General features: G+C 43.8%; 1 protein-coding gene across 1 annotated transcript in view; it reads right to left on the bottom strand.

Annotated features, from left to right (window-relative positions):
- Positions 1-14,633, bottom strand: part of LOC120053186 (potassium/sodium hyperpolarization-activated cyclic nucleotide-gated channel 2-like) — a 132,149-nt gene that overhangs the window by 59,395 nt on the left and 58,121 nt on the right. The window contains exon 3 of the mRNA XM_039000349.1: positions 12,588-12,749. Within this exon, the coding sequence (XP_038856277.1) occupies positions 12,588-12,749 (162 nt within the window). The remainder of the gene's footprint in view (positions 1-12,587; positions 12,750-14,633) is intronic.

Genomic DNA, 14,633 nt, shown 5'->3' with positions numbered 1-14,633 from the left:
TTTGGCAGGGTGTCATGCTGAGACCAAGGTCCCTTTTACAGATTCCTGTATACACATCAATACACACGATACACATCAATATTCCTATTCACATCAACACACATTAATATATACATTAATCTTCACATCAATACACAAAAATCTAAACACAATCATAGAAAACAAACACATTCTTCATTTAAAAGGTCCTCAATCAGCCTTTTCAATTGCCTTAGAGTCACCAATTCATCACATTTTAGAGAGCCAAGGTTAGCCATCCCTGAGACTGGGTCTGGTATCTTGTACATCTGTAAGTTAACAATGAAGTAAGGTAGGCAGAAGTTTATGCAGCAGGGTTTAAAAACATAAAGAGTGCAAAGCATCGATCAACAACTTCAAAGAGGGCCAGCCTACTTTCTGATACAGAATGCAGTGATGTGTACTGAACCCATCCCCTTACTAAAGTGTAGTGAGCTATGATAAACTGCATCCAATGGCTTCAATACAGTGGCAGCTGTAATCATATAGACAATATCGCAATAGTCTATAACTATGTGTGAGAGGTGGGTGTACACTCATTGTGTGTCAGAGTGTGTGTGTGTGTGTCAGAGTGTGTCAGAGAGAGTGTGTGTGTGTGTGTGTGTGTGTGTGTGTGTGTGTGTGTGTGTGTGTGTGTGTGTGTGTGTGTGTGTGCGTGCGTGCGTGCGTGCGTGCGTGCGTGCGTGCGTGCGTGCGTGCGTGCGTGCGTGCGTGCGTGCGTGCGTGCGTGCGTGCGTGCGGCATACACATGCCACTGCCCCCTAGCTACTACCATGCCAAAACAAGGAGGGAAGGGAGGGTGCCAAACACAATTACTGCACAGTAAGAGAAACTGAGACAAAATATGTACTAGATCTAATGTGTCCTGGGCCTAGTTCAGGGACAGGGAAGTAGAGCTGGCACGTAGCAGTGGAACAGTCCACCCAGGCAGGCAGGCAAAGCCATGGCCAGTCTCAGGGGAGAGGTGTGAGATCAATAGCCATCCTCCACCATCCCCACTGCTCTCCACCTTGGTGTTCTAGTGTCCATCTGGAGACCTGGGACACTCAGCTCTCTCAGTTCCCACTGACCTATACAACTCCTCCCATCTGGGAACAAAGTCCTTCTGGGGTCTCTGGAGGCAATACTGAGTTATAAAGGCATGTTTCACTTCAAAGCTCTGTCCAATCCATTGCAGTGACCAGATATGTTTAAGCAAGTGTGTGTGTGTCCCTGCATGCCTGAGTATTTGTGAGCCCCCATTGCCTCTCCTGTGAGCTCCTCTGGGGTTGAGGAATAGAGCTCACCTGGAATGGAGGAGCTTTAGCAGAGAGGTGGTGTAACTAACTGGTCCTCCAGTGAAGCTGAGAGAGTAGCAGACAATCCCAGAGACACCAACCCAGGTCTTCAGGACCTTCACTGCTACTACATGCCATTACCACTAATAGCCATGCCATTACCACTAATAGCCATGCCATTACCACTATCCAAAAGCACTGGAAACATTCACATTGACATCTTACAAGCATAATGGCAAACTGAAACTTGTTGAGTTTCCATTTTGATAGGTTATTGTTGTGTGGTTCCAACACCTTGCAAATATGTAAAAAATAATTGCTGAGGGAACCCAAGGTAGTATGTTTAGATACGTCAATGTGAAAACAAATAGTTTTGACAGAAACTGAAATAACAAAGCTGTGTGTTGAATGTCAGAGCTAAATGCATCTGTGTTGAACCTCAGTAATGTTAGACCTCACCCTGTTCAAAACACATTTGTCTGTGAGCGCTCAGCCAGCGAGTCATCGCCTTATTGTGGCTTGTGAATGCTGATGAATTGCTAACTTTGATATTTGGAGAGAGGGAGAGAGGGAGAGAGAGAAAGAGAGACAGAGAGAGAGACAGAGAGAGAGACAGCCAGAAAGAGAGAGAGAGAGAGAGAGAGAGAGAGAGAGAGAGAGAGAGAGAGAGAGAGAGAGAGAGAGGGGAATAAAGAGAGAGGGGGTAAAGGCATAAAAGCAAGTGTGCTGCCAGCCTGCTACGTGTCCCCTGTTCACGTCTCCTGTCTTGTAGTGTTGTTAGGCTCCTCTCTCTATGAGGTGTCTGCAGATGGGGACAAGCAATGAACCATCTGAGAGTCCACAGACAACAGAGCGTAGAAAAGGAACGAAGAGAGAGAGAGAATGGTGGCAGGCCTTTATCTTTCTTCTGACAGAGAGAGGTGCACTGAATGAATGGGTCACGGGCCTGGGACTAGAGAGAGCATGTCGTGACACATACCGCAGTGACAGTGGACTCTGGGTGAGTGGTGAGTTCTAAGCAGGAGATGGTTACAGAAGCACCAGAAGCACCAGGCAATACATTTACTCAGCCAGAAGCAATATTGTGTGCGCCTCAGGATACTTCTATTTTCCAGCACCAGTACACACTTTGGATGAGTTACTTCAGACTACTTTTGAGGTAGATTGGTAGATTTTCCAGACCTAGATTAAATCTACTCCTGGACTATAAAGCATCCTCAGTGGAGAATATCCACTGAAAGTGTTTTTAGTCCAGGAATAGGCTTCATCTGTGTCTCAACCTGGCCTCAGGGCAACTCATGAGATTCCGTATGTAAATCTGTTCCCTTCCATTTAGTACGATACATTACATTACATTTAGTACCTTACGTTACATTATGAATGGAATAGTGGTCATGCCATATCATACTAATTAGAGGACGTATAGTATCATACGTCTTACCCCAGTCGTACAATAGCATACGAATTGGATGATGTAACTTATCATACGTCTTGGAGGACAATTGGAGGCTCCTCAGTGGAGGAAATGGACGACCATCCTCCTCAATGAATTTCATAGAAATGTAATAGTGAAACATTAAAATGTTTTTATTTTTAGATAAAACTATACAAAATATATTCACATCACCAAATAAAACACACTGTTTTGCAATGAAGGTCTACAGTATCCTCAGCAGGACTCTCTAGGGTAGCACCATGGTGTAGCCGGAGGACAACTAGCTTCTGTCCTCCTCTGGGTACATTGACTTCAATACAAAACCTAGGATACTCATGGTTCTCACCCTCTTCCATAGACTTACACAGTAGACTTACACACATCCTCCAACCTCTCAGAGCTCTTGCAGCATGAACTGACATTGTAACGTTCGTCGTTAGAATGAGACCAAGGTGCAGCGTGGTAGGCATACATTTTCCTTTAATTTTAAAATGTTCCACCAAAAAACAATAAACAACTCAACGAACGAAAAGCTAGTAGTGCAAACACATGCAACACAAAAAGACAAGATCCCACAACAGAAAGTGGGGAAAAGGGCTGCCTAAGTATGATCCCCAATCAGAGACAACGATAGACAGCTGCCTCTGATTGGGAACCATACTCGGCCAAAAACAAAGAAATAGACAACATAGAATGCCCACCCCAAATCACACCCTGACCTAACCAAATAGAGAAATAAAACGTCTCTCTAAGGTCAGGGCGTGACAGACATGTTGTCCACCCAATCAAAGGTTCAGAGAATTTATCTAGTACTGAAAGCATAAGCTACATCTTGCTAGCACTGCAGTTCATAAAATGTGATGAGTAGTTGACTTAAAGAGGAAGAAAGACAACAGTTTTGAACAAATTCATTTCTTCCAAAATTAAGGAGAAGCGAGAGAGAGAGCTAGCTATATTTCATAGTATAGATTTTCTTCACTTTCACTTTCTTAGCTAGCATCGAATGCAGCTAGCTAGTTTAGCTTACTCAAACACCGGGATCAAACAGAGAGGGATGCTATGTTAGCTAGCTGACTATGGCAATCCAACACTGGAACTCTTCCACCAGTTTAACTGCTAAATTCCTTGCAGCTGAGTGTACAATGTGCTGCATGATTGTAGCTGGTTTACTAACGCGTTACTTCTACTAGCTATGTTGACTATGACGTGACAATGATGTAGGCTGTGTGTAGTGGTTAGCAGTCATGATATGCAGGTTGGAAATGTTTTTTCGCCTTTTTTCGCCTGGGATAAACATACCTGAATTTGTCCAATAGAAACTCTCGTTTGCAACTGTTCAACACTCGCGCCGGGAGTGTTGAAATATGATGGTCTGTGATTGTTAGCTGGGGTGCTATCCTCAGATAATAGCATTGTTTGCTTTTGCCGTAAAGCATTTTTGAAATCTGACACATTGGCTGGATTCACAACAAGTGTAGCTTTAATTTGGAATATTGAATGTGTGATTTCATGAAAGTTTAATTTTTATAGTAATTTATTTGAATTTGGCGCTCTGCATTTTCACTGGATGTTGGCCAGGTGGGACGCTACCGTCCCACATATCCCAGAGAGGTTAATTGAGGAAAATAAGAACAATCCTACATTTATTTTTGATACTGTCGCAAAGCTAACTAAAAAGCAGCATTCCCCAAGAGAGGATGGCTTTCACTTCAGCAGTGATAAATTCATGAACTTCTTTGAGGAAAAGATCATGATCATTAGAAAGCAAATTACGGACTCCTCTTTAAATCTGCGTATTCCCCAAAGCCCAGTTGTCCTGAGTCTGCACAACTCTGCCAGAACCTATGATCAAGGGAGACACTCAAGTTTTTTAGTACTATATCTCTTGACACATTGATGAAAATAATCATGGCCTCTAAACCTTCAAGCTGCATACTGGACCCTATTCCAACTAAACTAGTGAAAGAGCTGCTTTCTGTGCTTGGCCCTCCTATGTTGAACATAATAAATGGCTCTCTATCCACCGGATGTGTACCAAACTCACTAAAAGCGGCAGTAATAAAGCCTCTCTTCAAAAAACCAAACCTTGACCCAGAAAATATAAAAAACTATCGGCCTATATCGAATCTCCCATTCCTCTCAAAAAATGTAGAAAAAGCTGTTGCGCAGCAACTCACTGCGTTCCTGAAGACAAACAATATATACGAAACGCTTCAGTCTGGTTTTAGACCCCATCATAGCACTGAGACTGCACTTGTGAAGGTGGTAAATTACCTTTTAATGGAGTCAGACCGAGGCTCTGCATCCATCCTCGTGCTCCTAGACCGTAATGCTGCTTTTGATACCATCGATCACCACATTCTTTTGGAGAGATTGGAAACCCAAATTGGTCTACACGGACAAGTTCTGGCCTGGTTTAGATCTTATCTCTCAAAAAAGATATCAGTTTCTCTCTGTGGATGGTTTGTCCTCTGACAAATCAACTGTACATTTCGGTGTTCCTCAAGGCTTCGTTTTAGGACCACGATTGTTTTTACTATATATTTTACCTCTTGGGGATGTCATTCGGAAACATAATGTTAACTTTCACTGCTATGCGGATGACACACAGCTGTACATTTCGATGAAACATGGTGAAGCCCCAAAATTGCCCTCCCTGGAAGCCTGTGTTTCAGACATAAGGAAGTGGATGGCTGAAAACGTTCCACTTTTAAACTTGGACAAAACAGAGATGCTTGTTCTAGGTCCCAAGAAACAACGAGATCTTCTGTTGAATCTGACAATTAATCTTGATGGTTGTAAGGTCGTCTCAAATAAAACTGTGAAAGACCCCGCCGTTACTCTGGACCCTGATCTCTCTTTTGACGAACATATCAAGACTGTTTCAAGAACAGCTTTTTTCCATCTACGTAACATTGCAAAAATCAGAAACTTTCTGTCCAAAAATGATGCAGAAAAATTCATCCATGCTTTTGTCACTTCTAGGTTACTACCACAATGGTCTACTTTCCGACTACCCGGATAAAGCACTAAATAAACTTCAGTTAGTGCTAAACACGGCTGCTAGAATCTTGACTAGTACCCCAAAAATGTAACATATTACTCCAGTGCTAGCCTCTCTACACTGGCTTCCTGTTAAAGCAAGAGCTGATTTCAAAGTTTTACCGCTAACCTACAAAGCATTACATGGGCTTCCTCCTACCTATCTTTCCGATTTGGTCTTGTCGTACATACCTACACGTTTGCTATGGTCACAAGACGCAGGCCTCCTTACTGTCCCTAAGCAAACAGATGGAGGCAGGGCTTTCTCCTATAGAGCTCCATTTTTATGGAATGGTCTGCCTATCCATGTGAGAGACGCAGACTCGGTCTCAACCTTTAAGTCTTTATTGAAGACTCATCTCTTCAGTAGGTCCTATGATTGCGTGTAGTCTGGCCCAGGAGTGTGAAGGTGAACAGAAAGGCACTGGAGCAACGAACCGCCCTTACTGTCTCTGCCTGGCCGGTTCCCCTCTCTCCACTGGGATTCTCTGCCTCTAACCCTATTACAGGGGCTGAGTCCCTAGCTTACTGGTGCTCTTCCATGCCATCCCTAGGAGGGGTGCGTCACTTGAGTTTGTTGAGTCACTGACGTGATCTTCCTGTCCGGGTTGGCGCCCGGCCTTGTATACTCGGCCTTGTCTCAGGATGGTAAGTTGGTGGTTGAAGATATCCCTCCAGTGGTGTGGGGGCTGTGCTTTGGCAAAATGGGTGGGGTTATATCCTGCCTGTTTGGCCCTGTCTGGGGGAATCGTCGCATGGGGCCACAGTGTCTCCCGACCCCTCCTGTCTCAGCCTTCAGTATTTATGCTGCAGTAGTTTATGTGTCGGGGGCTAAAATCAGTCTGTTATATCTGGAGTATTTCTCCTGTCTTATCCGGTTTCCTTTGTGAATTTAAGTATGCTCTCTCTAATTCTCTCTCTCGTTCTCTTTTTCTATCTTTCTTTCTCTCTTTCTCTCTTTCTTTCTTTCTCTCTCTCTCTTGGAGGACCTGAGCCCAAGGACCATGCCTCAAGACTACCTGGCCTGATGACTCCTTGCTGTCCCCAGTCCACCTGGCCGTGCTGCTGCTCCAGTTTCAAGTGTTTTGCCTGCGGCTATGGAACCCTGACCTGTTCACCGGACGTGCTACCTGTCCCAGACCTGCTGTTTTCAACTCACTAGAGACAGCAGGAGCGGTAGAGATACTCTAAATGATCGGCTATGAAAAGCCAACTGACATTTACTCCTGAGGTGCTGACCTGTTGCACCCTCGACAACCACTGTGATTATTATTATTTGTCCCTGCTGGTCATCTATGAACATTTGAACATCTTGGCCATGTTCTGTTATAATCTCCACCCGGCACAGCCAGAAGAGGACTGGCCACCCCTCATAGCCTGGTTCCTCTCTAGGTTTCTTCCTAGGTTCTGGCCTTTCTAGGGAGTTTTTCCTAGCCACCGTGGTTCTACACCGGTATTGCTTGCTGTTTGGGGTTTTAGGCTGGGTTTCTGTACAGCACTTTGTGACATCAGCTGATGTAAGAAGGGCTTTATAAATACATTTGATTGATTGATTCATACAATAAATCATCCTCGCTCATCTTAAACTGAGACCAGGTTGTTTGTTGCATCTTAACAACAAAGGAGAATTATGGCAAGAATTTACGTTGGTGATTAACTAATGACAAAGGTTAGGATAATTTACGTAAAGGTTAGGAGAATGAAAACGACAAAGGTTAGGATAATTTACCTAAAATGTTAAGTCAATTAAAGGTTAGAATAAGGGACAGGGGAAGGGTTAGCTAAAATGCTACAGTTGTCCCCGACGCGACTCGAATACCCAACCTTTGGATTGTTAGACTTCGCTGTATACATCAACGACAAAGGTTAGGATAATTTATGTAAAATGTTAGGTTAATTTAAGGTTAGAATAAGGGTTAGGGGAAGGGTTAGCTAAAATTCTACAGCTGTTCCCAACGTGAATCGAACACACAACCTTTGGATTGCTAGACGTTCCCTGTATACACCCATTCTCCCCGACCAACCAACCAACCAACCAACCAACCAACCTCCCTCCGCCTGTTTTGCATGTTATTTTGGTATTAATACGTGTCACATATCAGTTTGCAAACAAAATAAAAAATAAAAAATATAATAATTGAGTTATTAAATATATAAATCCGCAAACAAACATGGTCTCTTTTTTGCTTTCTTAAGTAAGGCAGCTCCAAAATGCAGGTGTTTCAGCCTAGCTCAGTACTTTCTGTGGTGGTGGAGCGTAGGGGTTAGTAATGTTCTCTAGTTGCGCCGTGATTGGGTAATGTTCTCTAGTTACGCCGTGATTGGCTCAATGTTCTGTCACTCATGGGGAAACCACATCATCGCCAAATTTAAGGGTAGCGCTAGAAAATTCAAGCCCCATCGGGTGATGCCATAGAGTTACATTAGAAGTGCCAATCCAAGAAAGCTCGAGGTCAATGGTCACAGATAAAATGACGTCAAATCACGTTATATCTACAGTAGCTTTGATTGGAGTGACTTTGTCAACATCATACTTTCTAAATCTTACCTAGCAAGCTAGCAGTCATCATCATGAATCAAGCCAAAACTCTACTGGCAAATGCTTTTAATCCTTATCATATGAAGATAAATAATTAAGAGAAATTATAGATAAAACGTATCGGTGCTCATTGGCAATTGGACATAAACATTACACAACAAGTTGGAAATCACAACTTCAACAATGAGTGGTTTGGAAGGAATTAGAGGCTAACTACAAGCATTGCAAAGCAATCACTAGCCTGCTATTCAGTGAAGTGGCTGTGTGGTCCCAAGCTTGGGTTTAAGGGTCTCTTTTCCAAACTTAAAATGCTAAAGATTCAACATTGGCCGTGCTGTCAATTCAGCATGATTTCTGCCACGCTCTGAACAACTGTTAACTCGGACCTGGGAAACCTGACTTCAGTGAGTTCAAGACAACTGGGAACTCAGGGAAAAAACGAGCTCCGACTGGGAAAATACGTTTTGAACTGTCATCCAACTCGGAATTGTAAGTCGAGAACTCTGGCCTCTTTCTAGAGCTACGACCTGAAGATCACTGACGTCATCATGATTTGACCTTGTTTTTTTCAGAGTTCCCAGTTGTCTTGAAAGCGCCATAAATGCCATACTTTGATGACAAAGTTTCATGACAGAATTTGCCCACGAAGGACCGCCTCACCACCTTCCTGTTCAAGTGAGCACAGCACAACAAGGTGAGTCCAAAAATGGGAGATATGTATAACCCATGTAGCCCATGTGCTTCACTCTAATAATTTGGTCTATTTTCCCCTCTTAATTTTGCAGACTGTTCTGATTTGGTGGTGCACATGTTGCCTTTAACCTGTTTTAGAGAAATGTAATCATTGAATATTGTAAGAGCTATTGTAAGAGCTTTCATTGTCTGCTTATATGCTCCCTTTAATTATCCTATGGTTCTGACTTGGCGTACAGGGAGAACACTGTAAGAACAGTCCATGTTCTGAATTCCTTCACCGTACATTTCAAAAGTGCTGAACAAATAGTTATATTGACTACTTCCGTCCTAGCTCACTCATTAATGTCTTAACCGACATTTACCACCTTTACTCCACACACAGAGACGCATACAAAGCTCTCCCTCGCCCTCTATTTGGCAGTTCTGACCATAATTCTATCCTCCTGATTCCTGTTTACAAGCAAAAATTCAAGCAGGAAGCACCAGTGACCGGTGAAATACAAAAGTGGTCAGATGAAGCAGATGCTAAGCTACAGGACTGTTTTGCTAGCACAGACTGGGATATGTTCCAAGATTCCTCTGATGGCATTGAGGAGTACAGTCATTGGCTTCATCAATAAGTGCATTGATGACGTCATCCCCACAGTGACCGTACGTGCATACCCAAACCAGAAGCCATGGATTACAGGCAACATCCGCACTGAGCTAAAGGCTGGAGCTTCCTCTTTCAAGGAGCGGGACTTTAACCCGGAAGCTTATAAGAAATCCCGCTATGCCCTCTGATGAACAATCAGACAGGAAAAGCATCAATACAGGACTAAGATCGAATCATACTACACCGGCTCTGACGCTCGTTGGATGTGGCAGGGCTTGCAAACCATTACAGACTACAAAGGGAAGCACAGCCGAGAGCTGCCCGGTGACGCGAGCCTACCAGATGAGCTAAACTACTTCTATGCTCGCTTCGAGGCAAATAACACTGAAACATGCATGAGAGCACCAGCTGTTCCGGAAGACTGTTTGATCACGCTCTCCGCAGCCGATGTGGGTAAGACCTTTAAACAGGTCAATATTCACAAGGCCGCAAGGCCAGACGGATTACTAGGACATGTACTGCGAGCATGCGCTGACCAACTGGCAAGTGTCTTCACTGACATTTTCAACCTCTTCCTGTCCGAGTCTGTAATACCAACATAGTGCCTGTTACCAAGAACACTAAGGTAACCTGCCTAAATGACTATGGACCCGTAGCACTCATGTCTGTAGCCATGAAGTGCTTTGAAAGGCTGGTCATGGCTCACATCAACACCATTATCCCAGAAACGCTAGACCCACTCCAATTTGCATACCGCCCCAACAGATCCACAGATGATGCAATCTCTATTGCACTCCACACTGCCCTTTCCCACCTGGACAAAAGGAACTCCTATGTGAGAATGCTATTCACTGACTACAGCTCAGCATTCAACACCATAGTACCCTCAAAGCTCATCAATAAGCTAAAGACCCTGGGACTAAACACCTCCCTCTGCAACTGGATCCTGGACTTCCTAATGGGCCGCCCCCAGATGGTAAAGGTAGGTAACAACACATCCGCCACGCTGATCCTCAACACAGGGGCCCCTCAAGGGTGCGTGCTCAGTCCCCTTCTGTACTCCCTGTTCACTAATGACTGCACGGCCAGGGATGACTTCAACACCATCATCAAGTTTTGCCGATGACACAACAGTGGTAGGCCTGATCACCGACACTGACGAGACAGCCTATAGGGAGGAGGTCAGAGACCTGGCTGTGTGGTGCCAGGACAACAACCTCCCCCTCGACGTGATCAAGACAAAGGAGATGATTGTGGACTACAGGAAAAAGAGGACCGAGCACGCCCCCATTCTCATCGACGGGGCTGCAGTGGAGCAGGTTGAGAGCTTCAAGTTCCCTGGTGTCCACATCACCAACAAACTAACATGGTCCAAGCACACCAAGACAGTCGTGAAGAGGGCACGACAAAACCTATTCCCCCCCCCCCCCAGGAGACTGAAAAGATTTGGCATGGGTTCTCAGATCCTCAAAAGGTTCTACAGCTGAACCATCGAGAGCATCCTGACTGGTTGCATCAATGTCTGGTATGGCAACTGCTCGGCCTCTGACTGCAAGGCACTACAGAGGGTAGTGCGAACGGCCCAGTACATCACTGGGGCCAAGCTTCCTGCCATCCAGGACCTCTATACGAGGCGGTGTCAGAGGAAGGCCCTAAAAATTGTCAAAGACTCCAGCCACCCTAGTCATAGACTGTTCTCTCTGCTTGCTGTGCGCTACTGTTCGGCAAGCGGTACTGTTCCCTCTGCTACCACAGGGCAAGCGGACAAGGCTCCGCTGATAGCCAGGTGTAGCATTGGTAAGGTTTTGGGACTGCTGTTGGGACAGCTTTATGTTGGTCCTAACAGTTTGTGGGTACCGTTTGTCACCGTTATAGTGTGATTCATGTATTGTTTAGTGTTGTGTTGTGTAGTGGTTTTGCTGGCATGCACCCCCCAATATAGTTTTTTTGCCCCACCAATATTTATATGCTAAAATCGCCACTGCTCCTACGTAACCTTCTGTCTTCAGTAACAGAAAATGTAACACATCATACTTTCGGAGGTGCAAACATCAATGTAAAATACCAAACGTATGTCCAGTGAGTCCAGTCTGGTGTACGGGAACAGGCCCCTAGACTACTGAATGGATCTAAAATCTAGAGCAGGGTTATCAAACATACAGCACGCGGGAAAAACAAAACTCAGTATACTTTTAAATTACTAAAACCAAATAGAAACTGTGTAGAAATTATAGTCGACTTTAAAAAAAAATGTATTTCACCAGGTGGGCTAGTTGAGAACAAGTTCTCATTTGCAACTGCGACCTGGCCAAGATAAAGCATAGCAATTTGACACGTACAACAACACAGAGTTACACATGGAATAAACAAAACATACAGTCAATAATACAGTAGAACAAAGAAAACAAAAAGTCTATATACAGTGAGTGCAAATGAGGTAAGATAAGGGAGTTAAGGCAATAAATAGGCCATGGTGACGAAGTAATTACAATACTTACTTAAATTCATACAGTCTCTTGACTGTGTCCGGCTCACAATAATCACAGAAATGAAAGCTAGACAGTCAGGGAGCGAAAATTCAAAAAACTATTGATATGGGACTGTGTTTAGCAAATTTTGACCGCGAGGAAATGTAACCAATTTTCAGTGCAGCCCTCCGGACCTCATTGAAGACAGAATGAGGCCCTCTGGGGAAAATTTGTTTGACACTCCTGCTCTAGAGTGTGTATTAATGCCACGTTCAAAACAACTGGGAAAGGGGAACTCGGAAATCCTCGATATCCAACTTCAGTGCGTTCAAAACAACTGAGAACTCCGACTGGGAAAAATCGATTTGAGCGGTATTCCAACTCTGAATTCCAACTCGGGAACTTGGGCCTCTTTTGCGAGCGCCACTTTCTGACCTGAAGATCACTGACATCATGATTTGACCTCATATTTTTCAGAGTTCCCAGTTGTTTTGAACGTGGCATTAGCAGCACTTACCACCATCTTGTTAAGGGAGACCCAGCAGTCCTGGGGGAAATCCTGCAGCATGGGAACCAGGAACTGCAAACAGCCATCCCAGTGACACAGCAGCAACATCATACCAATCAGGTTGAAGATACGCATCACTGCACTGGCCAGGTCATAGGTCATATGGAAGATCTGTCACGAGAGGGACAGAAAGAGTGGACAGTCAGTGAGTGGTGTGTAACACCTCATTCATTCACCATTTCACATGGATTTAGCTTACGTTAACTTCTTATGGCTGGGTGGCAGTATTGAGTAGCTTGGATGAAAAGGTGCCCAGAGTAAACTGCCTGCTACTCAGGCTCAGAGGCTAAGATATGCATATTATTAGTAGATTTGGATAGAAAACACTCTGAAGTTTCTAAAACTGTTTGAATGATGTCTGTGAGTATAACAGAACTCATATGGCAGGCAAAAACCTGAGAAAAAATCCAACCAGGAAGTGGGAAATCTGAGGTTTGTAGGTTTGCCTATCCAATATACAGTGGGATATTGATCATATTGCACTTCCTAAGGTGTCCAATAGATGTCAACAGTCTTTAGAACCTTGTTTCAGGCTTCTACTGTGAAGAATGAGGGAAGGAGAGCTCTTTGAGTCAGGTGTCTGGCATGAACTGAACATGCGCGTTCACGTGAGAGCGACCTGCTTTCCATTGCATTTCTGAAGACAAAGGAATTCTCCGGTTGAAACATTATTGAAGATTTATGTTAAAAACATCCTAAAGATTGATTCTATACATCGTTTGACATGTTTCTATGAACTGTAATGGAATTGTTTGACTTTTCGTCTGACCTGAGCGTCATGAATTTGGATTACTGGACTGAACGTGCGAACAAAATGGAGGTATTTGGACATAAATGATGGACTATATCGAACAAAACAAACATTTATTGTGGAACTGGGATTCCTGGGAGTGCATTCTGATGAAGATCATCAAAGGTAAGTGAATATTTATAATGCTATTTCTGACTTCTGTTGACTCCACAACATGGCGGGTACCTGTATGGCTTGTTTTTGTGTCTGAGTGCCGTACTCAGATTATAGCATGGTGTGCTTTTTCCGTAAGTTTTTTTTAAATCTGACACAGCAGTTGCATTAAAGAGAAGTTTATCTAAAGTTCCATGTATAATACTTGTATCTTTTATAAATGTTTATTATGAGTATTTGTTACGGATACAAGTGTTCTGTGTGTATCCTGTGTGTATTTCTTTTCTCTCCTTCTCCCCTACTCACAGGTGACAATAATCATTCCCCAATCAGTCATCAATCAGTCGCTAATCGGAAGACACCTGCTCCTTTTCCCTTACCCAATCACAGTCCCTTTCCCTTGGTTTAAAACCCCTGTCAGTTGTTTTCTTCCCAGCTCAATCTCTTTGTAACATGCCTTCTGTCTGTAGATCGCTTGTGTGTTTTGCAGCTACATGTCACTTTGTCCCCACCTGTGAGTATTGTTTTGGTTATGGTGTTTGAGTGTTTGTTTGATGGTGGGAAAAGGGGGTAACCAGACAAGTCGCCCTTGGGCTACACTACCCGTAGTTAAACATTGTTAAAAACACTAGTTAGAACTGGGCGGACCACCCCCTGTATTCTTGGTTAGTTAGTTAGCTGTTTGTGAAGTAGGCTAGTCTAGCTTAGGGGTGTTTTTGAATTATTATTCTTTCATTCCTTGGGTCCCGCTCAGCCCCTTTTCCTGCCCCCCCCCCATTTACCGTGTGTTTATAAATAAACATTTAGTGTTTGACGGTAATTAAGTTGTCTGTGTTATTTGTTCTCACTGTTACGTTTTCACTACTATAATTTGCATGAGTTGTGTTACGGGTCCCATTACCATCCCCCCCTAGACTGTCGGGCCAAAGGGATTCGTAACAGTATTTCTGTAAATTGATGTGGCTCTCTGCAAAATCACCGGATGTTTTGGAGGCAAAACATTACTGAACATAATGCGCCAATGTAAACTCAGATTTTTGGATATAAATATGAACTTTATCGAACAGAACATACATGTATTGTGTAACATG

The sequence above is a fragment of the Salvelinus namaycush genome, chromosome 9, assembly GCF_016432855.1.
Source record: "Salvelinus namaycush isolate Seneca chromosome 9, SaNama_1.0, whole genome shotgun sequence".
NCBI classification, from domain to species: Eukaryota; Metazoa; Chordata; class Actinopteri; order Salmoniformes; family Salmonidae; genus Salvelinus; species Salvelinus namaycush.
This window is presented reverse-complemented; position numbering and strand designations above follow the sequence as displayed.